Source organism: Eleutherodactylus coqui, chromosome 2 (assembly GCF_035609145.1).
Source record: "Eleutherodactylus coqui strain aEleCoq1 chromosome 2, aEleCoq1.hap1, whole genome shotgun sequence".
Lineage (NCBI taxonomy): Eukaryota > Metazoa > Chordata > Amphibia > Anura > Eleutherodactylidae > Eleutherodactylus > Eleutherodactylus coqui.
The window spans coordinates 212,427,343-212,444,783 of record NC_089838.1 but is presented as its reverse complement, the minus strand read 5'-3'; the positions used below and the strand labels follow the sequence as shown (position 1 = coordinate 212,444,783).

Below are 17,441 nucleotides of genomic sequence, written 5' to 3'. Positions count from 1 at the left end.
TAGCAGCAGTCTCCTCCCACCAGCTCAGGGAAAACCGAGAATTTAAAGATGGCACCTGCGAATAAGAACTGGAGAAATGCCATATAAGTGGTGGTATTACTCATGTGCACAAATGATGGCTTATTCACCATTTAGGTCAAATCCAAATAAAAAATGCCACTTAATTTCACGTTAATAAATGGCAAGTTCTGTAGCACCAGTAAATGAAAAAAAATAAATAAAAATTTCATTCACCTATAAAAATGTGACAACATTCTGCTTAGGCCGGGCTCACGCGGTCGTATGTGGAATCTGGAGCTCTGTAACTACTGATCTTGCGCTATATACCAGAATATAATTTTTTATTAACTGGCTATAATGTATAAATAAAGAACTGTTACATGGATTACATATTTCCGCTATTGTGTATGACGGACAGTTCATAATGCATATAATTGATTGTTTCATTGCAGGCGGGGGGGGGGGGGGGTGTAGTTTTAAGGCAAAAGTGAAAATCCCTGCAGCAGCCATAACAGGATAAATAGGAACTGCAGAGTCTGCAAGATAGCAGGGTGAGGTGATGTGGGAGGCATTTAACTCTGCGAACAGACTTGCAGATTCCTATGCACAAGCTGGAAATTGAAAACACATTGTGAATAACCTATTGCTGACTGGTATGAGGCCGTAAATCTGAATTTCTCTCTGCAGTTGCTTGTAGGAGACGTATACATCTGTTTTCATTACAGTGTAGGATTTGTTTGCATATTCAAGCTGTAATCCAGGGTGCACAACTGATCTGAGGGCCACATTGCCACACTGAACTACTTCTAAGGGCCACAAGGATACTCCCACCTGAGACATTTATGATATTTCCCCCCCCCCCCCCCCTTTTCCTGCACCACCACCAATCGGCACTCCATTGTAGATTATGGATGTCGAGGTGGCAGCCTGGAATTTCTGTAAAGTCCTGTAAACTACAGTGGAAAGAGCTGCATGCGTTTATGGTGCCTGGGTCAAGAGGAGTGTCTTTTCTCCTTACAGTGCACGCAAAAAGTGTGTGGAGACACTAAGGGGGTGAGTGGGTAAGGGGATGGCATAGTCTCTCCCCAGGGAGAACACCCAGAAGGGGTGGGAGAAGACGCCTGAAAAGTGAGTGAGGACTTATACGGCCATGCATGCTTCTCTTATACGGCCATGCAAATAAATAAGACGGGACAATGCCTCTGCAGTGCCACCTACTGGATGGCAGCATTCCTTTAAATCAATGTCGGACTCTTTTTATACAGGTCTTTATAACAATGATTGGGAATAGGAAACCAAGACAGAAAACCATACATGGTAGCTTTTTCTGGGTGTTTGCCCCTCATCAGTGTGTAGTAGGTTTCTGGCTTGGCTGGTGAGAGGCCTGTGAGTGGGTCGGGAAGGGAGACACTGAAGGGGGTGAGGGGGTCGGGGGATGGCATAATCTCTCCCAAAGGAGAGTACCCAGAAGGGGTGTGAGAAGACACCTGAAAAGTGAGTGAGGAGACTTGTACTCGTTGTTTTACAGACGTAAAAAATCATACATTGATTTGAAGGAATGCTGCCATCCAGTAGGTGGCGCTGCAGAGGTATTACATCTTCCTTATTTGCATATATGATACTGTACCTCTAACTCATATACTCATTTCTAGAGTGCCAAATGGCTCAAGGGACTTTGTTCTCCTAATATGTATTGAACCCAGACATGGCTACACAGTGCCTCCTTAGTACACTCTTCAAAAAAAAAAGAGGGGGGGGGGGGGGGGCATAGAGGCACTAGTACCCTGTTGTACCGCCTATAGCTTGCATACAAGATGTGATACGGGCGGCATGGAGGCATACAGGTTCCATATGGTATCCTGTGGCATATCTGTCAACATTTGCAGAATCCTTTTCGATGCTGAAGACAAACCGGTCCCACTCCATAGTGGTCACGATGCCACTGCAAACAGTGGCGATGGTGGGTGTCAAAGGTAGTACACATAAAGGCTCATTCACACAAACGTACTTGAATTGTGTATTATGCTATTGCAGCAGTTCAAATACATTGACTTTCACATGTCCCACTCACACTAGTGTTTTTTTCTTTTTGTATAATATGCGTGTAAAAAAGAACGCAGCATGTTGTATTTTGCCGTATAGAGCCCTATTTGCTATGGGTGCATGTAAAACATTGTACATAAAGAATTGGTTCCGACAGACACGGGGCCTGTAACGTTGGCGCCAACTATCTCTGGATGGCGGACAATCAAAAAGATGGAGCTGCTCGTTCTTGTCAGATGACCCTCTCTACAAGTGGTCTGTCGAGGGTGTCCTGAGCCAGGGGTGTAGCTAAAGGCTCACGGACCTGGGTGCAAAAGTTTATCTTGCAGCCCTTTAACTTTTCTTAACCCCTTAATGCAGAGGTGTAACTTGAAGCTGCTGGGCCCCAATGCAAAACCTGTAACAGGGCCCCCAACTATAATGCTTTATTCATAGTACTGGGCTCCCTATATGGAGAAGAGAGGCCTTATGGCCCCCCTAAGGCCTCCTGTCCACAGGGGATATTTCAGTGCACATGGGTAACGCAATGAACGCTTTCCATAGGATAACCAAGGAAAACGCAGCCTGATGTACACAAGTGGAAAATTGCGGCCTTTTTAAAAAAAAAATTTCCGCTCACGTATAAAAATCGCGGCATTCCGTGATTTTCCACGATGAACTTCTCATAATGGTAGTATACTTTTGGACTGTAGATTTAGGTAAACATAGAAGGTAATGATAATTAAGTTTTGTTACAGTTGCTGTGTGTTAATTCACTTTCTTTTTTTTTTTTTTCTATTTTGCAGTAGTATTTTACCTTTGAGTAGCAATCCTCAGCTCCAGTGCTGCAGGCACCTCATTCCCGGGCCTCTGTGGTGCTCCTGATGCCCCTCACCCACTGTTGAAGATCCCCGGTGGGCGAGGGGACAGCAGGGATCCTGCACTCCCAGCTGTGATTTATAAGGTAAGAATGATTCTTGGTGTCTGGCCTAATCCTCCATGATTTCAGTGCAGATTCACTGTGGATTGCAGCCCCATTGACACGCTGCACGCTTAAATATTCTTAAGTATTTAACCCTTTCCAATCCAATTTTGGATTCAGGGTTTCTTAAAGGGCTTTCTGTTTTTGCTGTTATACAACGCTGCCATCTGCTGGCTAAAGCCAGTGTGTGTGTGTGTGTGTGCCAGAGAGGCTCCAACAGCGGAGTAGCTGGAAATAGATGGTGAGAATACCCTGTCGGACATCTTCTGACATTGGAGCTGTGCAAGCTTGAGTCAGAATGTAGGAAGACGTCAGACAGAGGGTTAAATCCCATCCACTTGCCCCGGACTGCATAGAAGACATGATCAGCTGACAGACCAGTGTTTGCTTGCTTATCGGACTGATGGCTGTGTTTACACCGGGCAATGATTGGGAACGAACGTTTAATGATTGAACATTGGCTCATGTGAAAAGCCCTTAAAAAGAATGTGTCATCAGAAAATAACCTATACATAAATCGCATTATTGTGTTAAAATTATTTTTAAATGTTAAATCTATGTTTTACACACCTTTAGGACCAAGCGCTGTAAATTTACGGCACTTGGTCCTGGGCTTTAACCCCTAACACAGCAGGATGTACAGTTACGTCCTGCTCGTTCCAGGTATGTATAGGAGGGATTTATGCTCCATGCAACACAGCTGCTGGCTGTTTCTTACAAGCCGCACGACTCATTAGGGCTGTTAACCCTTTAAATGCCCCAACCGATGATCGGGGGTCCCATACAGCCCTTCTGAGATGAGATCACGGGTTGCCGTGCAGATGTCATTGCAGCCAGGAGCCTTCTGAAAGTCCACAGGGCTGTCATAGCTTAATGCCTATCAAGCAGGGACTTTTTTTCTCATCCCTTTTTTTAAACCAAAAAGAATTTTAAAAAAACGACCTATATAATAAATTGAAAACCCTATTTATCCCACGTAGCAAAAAAAGAGCCAAAATGCACTTTTTAAAGTTGTTTTCTGTTTATTTACCCTCCCCCAAAAAACGCGCTACGGGAGGTTTCAAACAGGCAATAAAAACATGTGATTTTCGCACGATGCGAGAGTAAGTAAAGACACAGAATTATAAAACCAATGACTTTCCTTCACATCTCTGTGATGTCGATCGGACGTGTCACGATTTTCTTTTCTATCTTTCTGCGTTTTGCATATATTTCTTTTATCTTTGTTTTCCTATGGAACCTCCTTTTTATCGCACCACAAAGCACAAACTTGCGATTTTCGTGCGATTCATTTTTAACTTTAGAAAGTCCTATTTGCTTTCGTGATTAAAAAATCGCTGCAAAATCCCCTGAGAAAATTGCAAGTGGCAGTGATGTTTTTGTGTGAAAAAGCAGCGCTGACTCTCAAATTGCGGGGAAAACAGTTGCGATTTTTGACGTGATTTTTTTTTTCCTACGCCGATATCACGATCGCCTGTGTAAAACCACCCTAAAAGTGATCAGTCATATGAACCACAAAGTGTTGCCAAGAAAAATGTAAAAATGTTGCGTCCTTAGATCCTAATGGGCTGTATCATGAAGTCAAGTTGATCTCCTCATTAGCCACAGCTTTAACTCTTTCCAATCCACTGTCTGACCTCTGAAGACATTATGATTTAAGGCTGTACAGCTCCGATGTTGGAAGACGTCCGTCGGGGTTCTCTTACTGTATATTGCCAGCCTCTCTGCTGTCGGAGCCTATCCAATGTGCCACCTCATGCAGTACTGGCTTTAGCCAGCATGTAACGCCGTTGTGTAACGGCACAAAAAGAGTAAGCCCCCTAGGAAAACCAGGATACAAATTGGATTGGAAAGGCTTAAGGCCAGAGGTGGCAGCTTTGTTGTGTTATTATATCTCGCAGTGTTTGGTAAAAATGCAGCTTGTAGCCTCTGCAATGTTAATATTGTATTTACTTTTGTTGTATTTTCTTACCATACTGCTTGATTGTTTTTCCCCCCATCTGGTAGGACTGTATTGGAAATCGCAATTGTCTGCAACCCAGTATACAGTGCTTTGTTGCAGTGTTCTTACATCATCTTATTGTGGCCTACTAATCCCTTGTCATCTCATCTTGTACCTGCTAGTCAGCAGAATTTATGGTTCAAAGATATATATTGTTTGTGGCTCAATTGTATAATGAGGATTCCTTAATAAAATGGATATACATTTAAAGGGATACACATAGAGATGAGCGAACACCAAAATGTTCGGGTGTTCGTTATTCGGAACGAACTTCCCGTGATGCTCGAGGGTTCGTTTCGAACAACGAACCCCATTGAAGTCAATGGGCGACCAGAACATTTTTGTATTTCGCCGATGCTCGCTAAGGTTTTCATGTGTGAAAATCTGGGCAATTCAGGAAAGTGATGGGAATGACACAGTGACGGATAGGGCAGGCGAGGGGCTACATGTTGGGCTGCATCCTAAGTTCACAGGTCCCACTATTAAGCCACAATAGCGGCAAGAGTGGGCCCCCCCCCCTCCCAACAACTTTTACTTCTGAAAAGCGCTCATTAGCATGGCATACCTTTGCTAAGCACCACACTACCTCCAACAAAGCACAATCACTGCCTGCATGACACTCCACTGACACTTCTCCTGGGTTACATGCTGCCCAACCGCCCCCCCTCCCCCCCACAGCGCACACCAAAGTGTCCCTGGGCAGCCTTCAGCTGCCCTCATGCCACACCACGCTCATGTCTATTTAGAATTGCGTCTGCCATGAGGAGGAACCGCAGGCACACACTGCAGAGGTTGGCACGGCTAGGCAGCGACCCTCTTTAAAAGTGGCGGAGCGATAGCCCACAATTCTGTACAGAAGCAATGAGAAATAGAATCCTGTGCCACCGCCATCAGGAGCTGCACACGTGGGCATAGCAATGGGGAACCTATGTGCCACACACTATTCATTCTGTCAAGGTGTCTGCATGCCCCAGTCAGACCGGGCTTTTTAATTCATAGACACAGGCAGGTACAACTCCCTATTGTGAAGTCCCTGTCGACCCACAGCATGGGTGGCTCCCTGGAACCCACCGGCGGTACACAGAAATATCCCATTGCATTGCCCAACACAGCTGAGGTAGTAATGTCGTGCTTAATGCAGGTGGGCTTCGGCCCACACTGCATGCCCCAGTCTGACTGGGGTTCTTTATAAGTGTACAGATGTAGTAAAAAGTCCGTGTGCACCTACAGCATGGGTGGGTGCCAGGAAGCCACCGGCGGTACATAGAAATATCCCATTGCATTGCCCAACACAGCTGAGGTAGTAATGTTGTGCTTAACCCTTTCCAATCCAATTTGTATATGGTTTTCCTAGGGGGCTTACTCTTTTTCTGCTGTTATACAACGGCGCTATATGCTGGCTAAAGCCAGTACTGCATGAGCTGACACGTAGGATAGGCTCCGACAGCAGAGAGGCTGGCAATATACAGTAAGAGAACCCCGACGGACGTCTACCAACAACGGAGCTGTACAGCCTTAAACCCTAATGTCTTCAAAGGTCACACAGTGGACTGGAAAGGGTTAATGCAGGTGGGTTTCGGCCCACACTGCATGCCCCAGTCAGACTGGGGTTCTTTACAAGTGGACACATGTAGGTTAAACTCCCTGTGGACCCACTGCCTGGGTGGGTGCCAGGAAGCCACCGGCGTTACATAGAAATATCCCATTGCATTGCCCAACACAGCTGAGGTAGTAATGTCGTGCGTAATGCAGGTGGGCTTCGGCCCACACTGCATGCCCCAGTCAGACGGGTTCTTTAGAAGTGTACAGATGTATTAAAAACTCAGTGTGCACCTACAGCATGGGTGGCTCCCTGGAACCCACCGGCGGTACATAAAAATATCCCATTGCATTGCCCAACACAGCTGAGGTAACGTCAGCTGTAATGCAGGTGGGCTAAAAATTAATTTGATTACACTGTAGGCGAGGGCCCACAAAAATTGCTGTATCAACAGTACTAATGTACATCCCAAAAATTGGCCATGGCCAGCCAAGAGGGCAGGTGAAACACATTAATCGCTTTGGTTAATGTGGCTTAAGTGGTAACTAGGCCTGGAGGCAGCCCAGTGTAACGAAAAATTGGTTCAAGTTAAAGTTCCAATGCTTTTAAGCGCATTGAAACTTATAAAAATTGTTCTGAAAAATTATTTGAGTGAGCCTTGTGGCCCTAAGAAAAATTGCCCGTTCAGCGTGATTACGTGAGGTTTCAGGAGGAGGAGGAGGAGGAATATTAGACACAGATTGATGAAGCAGAAATGTCCCCGTTTTGGATGGTGAGAGAGAACGTAGCTTCCATCCGCGGGTGCAGCCTACGTATTGCTTACGTATCGCTGCTGTCCGCTGGTGGAGAACAGAAGTCTGGGGAAATCCAGCCTTTGTTCATCTTGATGAGTGTTAGCCTGTCGGCACTGTCGGTTGACAAGCGGCTACGCTTATCTGTGATGATTCCCCCAGCCGCACTAAACACCCTCTCCGACAAGACGCTAGCCGCAGGACAAGCAAGCACCTCCAGGGCATACAGCGCTAGTTCAGGCCACATGTCCAGCTTCGACACCCAGTAGTTGTAGGGGGCAGAGGCGTCACCAAGGATGGTCGTGCGATCCGCTACGTACTCCCTCACCATCCTTTTACAGTGCTCCCGCCGACTCAGCCGTGACTGGGGAGCGGTGACACAGTCTTGGTGGGGAGCCATAAAGCTGGCCAGGCCCTTAAAGACTGTTGCACTGCCTGGGATGTACATGCTGCTCGATCTACGCACATCCCCTGCTACCTTGCCCTCGGTACTGCGCCTTCTGCCACTAGCGCTGTCGGCTGGGAATTTTACCATCAGCTTGTCCGCAAGGGTCCTGTGGTATAGCAACACTCTCGAACCCCTTTCCTCTTCGGGAATCAGAGTGGGCAGGTTCTCCTTATACCGTGGATCGAGCAGTGTGTACACCCAGTAATCCGTCGTGGCCAGAATGCGTGCAACGCGAGGGTCACGAGAAAGGCATCCTAACATGAAGTCAGCCATGTGTGCCAGGGTACCAGTACGCAACACATGGCTGTCCTCACTAGGAAGATCACTTTCAGGATCCTCCTCCTCCTCAGGCCATACACGCTGAAAGGATGACAGGCAATCAGCCGGTGTACCGTCAGCAGCGGCCCAAGCTGTCTCTTCCCCCTCCTCCTCATCCTCCTCATGCTCCTCCTCCTCCTCCTGTACGCGCTGAGAAATAGACAGGAGGGTGCCCTGACTATCCAGCGGCATACTGTCTTCCCCCGCCCCCGTTTCCGAGCGCAAAGCAGCTGCCTTTATGGTTTGCAGGGAATTTCTCAAGATGCATAGCAGAGGAATGGTGACGCTAATGATTGTAGCATCGCCGCTCACCACCTGGGTAGACTCCTCAAAATTACCAAGGACATGGCAGATGTCTGCCAACCAGGCCCACTCTTCTGAAAGGAATTGAGGAGGCTGACTCCCACTGCGCCGCCCATGTTGGAGTTGGTATTCGACTATAGCTCTCCGTTGTTCATAGAGCCTGGCCAACATGTGGAGCGTAGAGTTCCACCGTGTGGGCACGTCGCACAGCAGTCGGTGCACTGGCAGCTTAAAGTGATGTTGCAGGGTGGCAGCGTCCGTGTGGGACTTGCGGAAATGTGCGCAGAGCCGGCGCGCCTTTACGAGCAGGTCTGACAAGCGTGGGTAGCTTTTCAGAAAGCGCTGAACCACCAAATTAAAGACGTGGGCCAGGCATGGCACGTGCGTGAGGCTGCCGAGCTGCAGAGCCGCCACCAGGTTACGGCCGTTGTCACACACGACCATGCCCGGTTGGAGGCTCAGCGGCGCAAGCCAGCGGTCGGTCTGCTGTGTCAGACCCTGCAGCAGTTCGTGGGCCGTGTGCCTCTTATCGCCTAAGCTGAGTAGTTTCAGCACGGCCTGCTGACGCTTGCCCACCGCTGTGCTGCCACACCGCGCGACACCGACTGCTGGCGACATGCTGCTGCTAACACATCTTGATTGTGAGACAGAGGAGGAGGAGGAGGAGGAGGGTGCTTTAGTGGAGGAAGCATACACCTCCGCAGATACCAGCACCGAGCTGGGGCCCGCAATTCTGGGGGTGGGTAGGACGTGAGCGGTCCCAGGCTCTGACTCTGTCCCAGCCTCCACTAAATTCACCCAATGTGCCGTCAGGGAGATGTAGTGGCCCTGCCCGCCTGTGCTTGTCCACGTGTCCGTAGTTAAGTGGACCGTGGCAGTAACCGCGTTGGTGAGGGCGCGCACAATGTTGCGGGAGACGTGGTCGTGCAGGGCTGGGACGGCACATCGGGAAAAGTAGTGGCGACTGGGAACTGAGTAGCGCGGGGCCGCCGCCTCCATGATACTTTTGAAGGACTCCGTTTCCACAACCCTATACGGCAGCATCTCAAGGCTGATGAATTTTGCGATGCGGACGGTTAACGTTTGAGCGTGCGGGTGCGTGGCGGCGTACTTGCGCTTGCGCTCGAACACTTGCGCAAGCGACGGCTGAACGGTGCGCTGAACTACTCTGCTGGATGGGGCCGAGGACAGCGGAGATGAGGGTGTGGGTGCAGGCCATGAGGCGGTAGTGCCTGTGTCCTGAGAGGGGGGTTGCATCTCAGTGGCAGGTTGGGGCACAGGGGGAGAGGCAGGGGTGCAAACCGGAGGCGGTGAACGGCCTTTGTCCCACCTTGCGGGGTGCTTGGCCATCATATGTCTGCGCATGGTGGTGGTGGTGGTGAGGCTGTTGGTGTTGGCTCCCCGGCTGAGCTTTGCGCGACAAAGGTTGCACACCACTGTTCGTCGGTCGTCAGGCGTCTCTGTGAAAAACTGCCAGACCTTAGAGCACCTCGGCCTCCGCAGGGTGGCATGGCGCGAGGGGGCGCTTTGGGAAACACTTGGTGGATTATTCGGTCTGGCCCTGCCTCTACCCCTGGCCACTGCACTGCCTCTTGCAACCTGCCCTGCTGATGCCCTTGACTCCCCCTCTGAAGACCTGTCCTCCTGAGTAAGCGTTGCACACCAGGTGGGGTCAGTCACCTCATCGTCCTGCTGCTCTTCCTCCGAATCCTCTGTGCGCTGCTCCCTGGGACTTACTGCCCTTACTACTACCTCACTGCAAGACAACTGTGTCTGATCGTCATCGTCCTCCTCACCCACAGAAAGTTGTTGAGACAGTTGGCGGAAGTCCCCAGCCTCTTCCCCCGGACCCCGGGAACTTTCGAATGGTTGGGCATCAGTGACGATAAACTCCTCTGGTGGGAGAGGAACCGCTGCTGCCCAATCTAAGCAGGGGCCCGAGAACAGTTCCTGGGAGTGCTCCCGCTCCTGAGCAGGTGTTATTGTAGTGGAGTGAGGAGGCTGGGAGGAAGGAGGAGCAGCAGACAGAGGATTCGGATTGGCAGCAGTGGACGGCGCAGACCTGCGGGTAGACGATAGGTTGCTCGAAGCACTTTCTGCCATCCAGGACAGGACCTGCTCACACTGCTCATTTTCTAATAACCGTCTCCCGCGTGGACCCATTAATTGGGCGATGAATGTGGGGACGCCAGAAACGTGCCTCTCTCTTAATCGCGCAGCAGTCGGCTGCGACACACCTGGATCAGGAGCTTGGCCTGTGCCCACACCCTGACTTGGCCCTCCGCGTCCTCGGCCGCGTCCACGTCCTCTAGGCCTACCCCTACCCCTCAGCATGCTGTATTACCAGTGATTTGATTTCACAGGCAGGAAATAAATTGGCGCAAGACTGCAGGCCAAATATAATTTTTGCCCTTTTTGGAAAACGAAAGGCCCCACTGCCTCTAGTGAATGAATTATCTAAGTTTAATAACTGTGCTGTGTCCCTGCTTATGTGTCACAGAACGTGAGGGTAGCAGAGTTATTATAACTCTGGCAGAGCAGGTATTTTTTTTCCCAATTAAGGAAAGCAAATGGCGAAGCCAGCAGTAAAGCGTAGCTGGGTGCGTATGATTTAGCACTGTTCTTCACGCAGCTCACACGTCTCCACCGCCCGTAAGGACGGACAGAGGCTGGACAAATAGATTTGTTTTCAGTTTTTTCCCACCAAAAGGCAGCACTGCGTATATTCTATGAACATGAGAAGTTTAATAACTGTGCTGTGTCCCTGCTTATGTGTCACAGAACGTGAGGGTAGCAGAGTTATTATAACTCTGGCAGAGCAGGTATTTTTTTTCCCAATTAAGGAAAGCAAATGGCGAAGCCAGCAGTAAAGCGTAGCTGGGTGCGTATGATTTAGCACTGTTCTTCACGCAGCTCACACGTCTCCACCGCCCGTAAGGACGGACAGAGGCTGGACAAATAGATTTGTTTTCAGTTTTTTCCCACCAAAAGGCAGCACTGCGTATATTCTATGAACATGAGAAGTTTAATAACTGTGCTGTGTCCCTGCTTATGTGTCACAGAACGTGAGGGTAGCAGAGTTATTATAACTCTGGCAGAGCAGGTATTTTTTTTCCCAATTAAGGAAAGCAAATGGCGAAGCCAGCAGTAAAGCGTAGCTGGGTGCGTATGATTTAGCAATGTTTTTCACGCAGCTCACACGTGTCCACCGCCCGTAAGGACGGACAGAGGCTGGACAAATAGATTTGTTTTCAGTTTTTTCCCACCAAAAGGCAGCACTGCGTATATTCTATGAATAATAACTGTGTTGTGGCCCTGCCTATACAATTCTTTCCCTGCAGTATCAATGGAGGGTGGAATGCTCTGCAGAGGCGATTTTGAGAAGCCCACAAAAAATGCAGCACAGCTAACAGCAGCCTGGACAGTACTGCACACGGATAAATATGGCCCTAGAAAGGACCGTTGAGGTTCTTGAAGGCTACACTCACTCCTAACACTCTCCCTGCCTATGCAGCACTTCTGTCCCTAATGCCAGGTGCAACGGTCTGCAGAGGCGATTTTGAGGAAAAAAAAAATCCCACTGCTAACAGCAGCCAACACACAGCTATCAGTGGCCCTAATAAGGACCTTTGGGGGGTCTTGAAGCCTACACTAACTACCAATTCTTTCCCTACAGCAGCTCCGGTATAAACAGCACTGTCCCTCATCTAACTCACACCGCATCTGAGGCGAGCCGCGGGAGGGGCCGACTTTTATATTAGGCGAACACCTGATCTCGCCAGCCACTCACAGCAGGGGGGTGGTATAGGGCTTAAACGTTGCAGGGGGAAGTTGTAATGCCTTCCCTGTCTTTCAATTGGCCAGAAAAGCGCGCTAACGTCTCAGGGAAGGAAGTGAAAGTAACCAGAACACCGCATGGTGTTCGTTACGAATAACGAACATCCCGAACACCCTAATATTCGCACGAATATCAAGCTCGGACGAACGCGTTCGCTCATCTCTAGATACACACTTAAAGGGGTATTCTGGGACTATAATATTAATGATCTATATTCAGGATAGGCCAATCAATGTCAAATCAACAGGGTCCGATACACGGGACCACCACAGATCAGCTGTTTTTTCTGAGGCACTGTGCACAGTGGCCTGAAATGGTAAAGAAATCTTGGTGCCATTTCGGGACGCTGTGCCATGCATGGAGCTGTTTCTACCACACGGCAGCTCCAGCGAGTGTATAACAGCTGATTGGCGGAGACCCTGAGTGTTGGACCCCCATGTTGATATTGTATTAATAGTCTAATCCCAGAATATCCCTTTAAGCATAAGGATCTTGTGACTTTCAGTTTCTCACTTGTTTTGTCTATTGCTTGATGCAGGACGAGAAGCTTACGGTTTCTCAGGATCTCCCGGGGAATGATGGGAAGCCCCACCTCGTCCATTTCCAATATAAGGTCACTGAGGTGAAACATTCCTCATGGAAGGCCATGCTGTCGAATCAGAGCCTCTTTGTGGAAATACCTGAGGGCATCTTAGCTGATGGGAGCAAAGAGGGGTAAGCAAGAAGTAGTTGGGTTTTTTTTTTTTCTTTATTTAATGTACAGTGCATCTTATTATATGCCACATCAATGTAATGTTATGGCTGCTGAAATGTAAAGAGGCAAGCCTGAAAAAACGTATAATGGGTCATTAAAGGGGTTGTCAAGATCTTCTTCTTTTTTTCCTTTTCTTTTTTTTTTTCTCTATAAAGCCTAGCTTCCCCTGCCATAAAGAGTCATGTACTCTCCCCTCTCCGCTGTGTCCTGCGCTGCCTCTTGATCCTTGCTTCCTTTTTAAAGGCTGCATTTGGTTGCTGAGCTCTGTCATTGGCTGCAGCAGCCTGTGATGTCACTGGGAAGACCGCCCCAGAGTGACGGCATAGAATGCACCCGGAAGAGACGAGTATGACTCTTTGCTGTTTTATGGTAGAGGAATCTAGGGGTATTTAAAAAAAAAAAAAACTTGGAAACCCCTTAAGGTTCAAACAGACTTGGTCATAAGGGCATTAAATATCAGTCATGAAACTGAGTTTCTACATCATATTGCCATTTTAGTAGTTTACCCCTTAGTGAGGAGGCAGTTTTTGTGTTTCTTTTTTTGCCCCTCCCTTTAGGCCGCTTTCTCATGGTTGACAAAATTGTGCGAGTTTCTTTTTTTTTTTTTGTTTCTTTTTTTTCCTCTCCTTGCGATGTAACTGTGCTACAGATCGCATGTATGTGAAGCCCATGCTTTCCTTCACATTAGCGATGTTCTGTAGGCTGCTACATTGCCATAAAAAAAATAGCAGGATGCTGAATATTGCTACCGTTTGTGATGTTTTGTAGCCCATGTTTCCCTAGTTCCTTCCTTTCTGTTGCATCGCATGAAACTTTTACAGTAGGAAGTCCTACTGTTTGTCCCTAAAATAAGCCCTAGCTGTATTAAAAAAAAAAAAAAAAAACAGGCGCGGTCCGCTCTGCCGCACTTCTCCTCCCAAAGCTCCAACACACTTGTTTGTAGTCTTCAGCCACCGTTTCCTGGTCAGGGGGTTCAAAAATTCCACCTCCAGGAAGCGCTGGCACCGATTGTCAGAGCTGCAACTCTGGAGAACCAATCACTGCAGCGCTCGATGAACCAATCACAGCCATCGCATTGAATGGCTATGATTGGTTCTTAAGCGCTGTGGCTTAGCCACTTTTTTTTTTCGCTATTTTTTTTTAAGTCCCTCAAGGGGACTTGAAGATGTGATAGTTTGATGGCTTGGCTAGTACATTGCATTACTTATGTAATGTATTCTACTAAGCCTATGACAGCAGCCTATTAGTCTGCTGGAGGCGGAGTCTAATAGGCTGAGTTACATGGCAGACATGGAGGCCTTCCCGCTGCCAGGTTGTTGATGGGTGACAGGATCCCCCTCAACTTGTCATTTGCTTAGATGTTGTAGTTGCTATTGATGGTGGCATGTAAGGGGTTAAAATGCCAGGATCTGAGGTTTCTCCGCATCTGCTTGTTAGAGCAGGAGCCTGGCTGTCAGTAGTCAGCTAAACCACTGCAGTAAAAAGATTTATGTGCAGTTTAAAAGCCCATTTGTGAGGTCAGTAAAGGGGTGTAGTGGCTGTCACTAAGGGGTTATTATGTATGTGGTCTACTTCTGATGCTTATTTGGTCTGTTAACAGATTGCTGGCTCTACTTGAGTTTGCAGAAGAAAAGATGAAAGTTAGATATGTCTTTATCTGCTTCAGAAAGAGTCGAGAAGACAGAGGTATGTCAATGTGCAATCTTAGACTATAAGTTTGGTCACTTATAATTGCCATTTATGTTACTAAAACCATCAATTCTTGTTACATTTTGTCAGCCAACAACTAAGAAATTCAATACACAGGAACACGATTTGCTTTAAATAATATGGCTATAATTTCGGTAGGTTACATTATATTGTACATCCCTCTAAAGGAAACCTATCACATTAAAAATGCAATTCATTTTATAGGCAGCAGATTATATAGAGCAGGAGAAATGGAACAAATTGATATATGAGGGGAAATTTACTAAGCCCAGCATTTCCTGTATCAGACTTAGTACAATTTTTCCCAGGCGCATGATGCGCCTAATACATGAAGAGGCGCAGCTCTGTGCTCCGAGACAGAAATGTACGCCAGATCCGGCACGTTTTTGGCATACATTATACATAAATATCAGTCTGGGGAGGCCATGCCTCTTCCTGGCAAGCCCTGCCCACTTTTCAAAAAAGGGGCAGGGCTCACACACAAAGGAAAAAGTTGCATATTTTTGTGCAAATACATGTTTGCTCAAACATTGATTTTTTTTTATTTTTTTTTTAATGCCAGAAACTGACTTAAACCCTTTTATAAATGTGCCCCAAAGTTTTTGGTGAGAAGATTCAGTAGAACTTGTGTTTATTAATTTACATCACTGCTCATTCTGAGCTTGGAGGTGCAGTGAGCGGTCTTATCTGTGACTGTCAGATAGCTGTCAATCACTGATGGGACCGCCCACTGGACCTCTGAGCCCAGAATGAGCAGAGATATGAATGATCTGCAGTCAGATGGGAGGTTCCATTTAATGGTCAGGATCAGCATAGTGAAGAAATGAAAGAAAATTGCTTGGATCCAGGAAAAATACTCCTGTCTACAGCTAGCCTTAGTCAATATGGAGGCCTAATCTTAGAATTTGTTAAAATCGTACATTTTCACTTCAAGATCTGGTCAGCTGTGAGCTATAGCATCTACATTTATACCTTGTTAATCAGACAATCCTTTGGCATGCCATGACCTGGATATGGGTATTGCAAATAATTGACAAGGTCTCTATAAATACCCAAAGGATTAGATGGCTTACGTCTGAAAGTAAATCTCATGTGTAATTTGACAAAAGAAGCATGAGCATGTTTATCTGGACACACAGGGGTCAACACCTGCTCTTATCCTTCCAAGTTTCAAGCAACACTAAAAAGATTAGTAAGTTTTAAGAAATTCACTAACTGGCAAGGTATATGGGGGTCTTGGGACCTCTACGTTGTGAATGTAAGCGAACAGTTATATTTTTTTATTGGTGCATTTCAGTCAAGTTGGCTGCAAATTTTTTGGCAATGCCTGCAACCAATTTAGGAAATGCAACTTTTTGGGGGAATTCGAAAAAAATGGAATTTCTACCAAACAAGCCAGATTGAATGACAGATACTTAGCCATTGTCTAAGTTAATTATAGTTAATGAATTTTGCAACAAATTTGCTTGTTAGACATTTTTTTTCTCATGGCACGCTCTACCTTTAGCATAGACAAGGATTAAAAATGACTTCACTTCTAATACATGTGGGCATTAGATTTTATCTACGCAAGTCACTCCTACTACAACAGAGCATATCACAATACACAGAATCTTCATTGGACTGTAATCAGCTGGTACAATTTATTTTTTATTTAGTTTGAATTTTTAAAGGGGAATTCTGGTTGTGAAGCGAATTTTCAAAAATTCCAGATCTGATGGGCGTTTGTCCCATGTTTCTGCACGACGCTTATGGGTATAAATCATGCTGCTCTTACCTTCTTATTCTGTCCTCAATTTCCAAAGTTGTCCCACATCACTACTTTCCAAGATGGCTGCCATATCCCTGCTGACATGCAGCTTGAAACTACATTTACCACAATTCCCTGCTCTGTACTTCCTTCCTGTGTGTGTCCCCTTTAAGAGCTGCCCTGCTGTGGGTCAGAAATCTGGCCATGAGAGCTGAATATAAAAAAAAAAAGCTGTTCCTGGTCATCCCTACTGAGCAAGCCCGACCTGCAGTGTTGGAATGTCTACTGGACGTATCCAGGGCAACCGGTAGTTAAACGCCATAAGAAGGTGATCGTTTTTAGAGCTACAGATACACAATGCAAAGCGGAACACATTGCAAACTTGCACTTTTGATTAGCATTCATTTCACAGCAGCTTTCTGTAACCAGAATACCCCTTTAATTGATGGTCAGTTTAAGTCCTTCCATTTGTGTAACTTTATGTCCCTTCTCTCTCCAAAGGTCCACTCCTCAAGACGTTCAGTTTTCTGGGTTTTGAGATTGTGCGCCCTGGGCACCCCTGTGTTCCTGCACGTCCAGAAGTTCTGTTTATGGTGTACACTCTTGACCAGAGCTCATCGGATGAGGAATAATAAACAGAGGACATGTAGTTCTTGTAGCGCAGTTTTTGTTTTTGAGGTTTTTTTTTCCCTTTTTTGTTTTCCTTGTGTGTATCGAAGTAGCTGTTGGGAATTTCTCGCATTTTTCCCTGGGCATGGGAGGACAAGTGCGCATGGTCATGGGATGGACTGATATTTTTGGCCTTTCTTTCAGTTTTATGAATAAGATTTTGTTGTTGACTTTATCTGCAATTTTGTTCAAAAGCATTGACTTCAAGCACCTTGCAATCTGTGATCACAAACATGTACTCAGAATGTAGTTGAAGCTGCATATGAAAAAAATAGTTAAATGCCAATCTGTTGTCAGTGTGGTTTTATTCTCCC

General features: G+C 46.9%; 1 protein-coding gene across 1 annotated transcript; it reads left to right on the top strand.

Moving 5' to 3' along the window:
• Positions 1-2,710: 2,710 nt before the first annotated feature.
• Positions 2,711-17,413, top strand: OAZ2 (ornithine decarboxylase antizyme 2). The gene is given in 6 exon segments (XM_066589335.1): positions 2,711-2,754; positions 2,829-2,904; positions 2,906-2,986; positions 12,783-12,958; positions 14,599-14,684; positions 16,960-17,413. Coding segments are annotated over 6 exon segments (594 nt in total). The 3' UTR covers positions 17,091-17,413.
• The last annotated feature ends 28 nt before the right edge of the window (positions 17,414-17,441 follow it).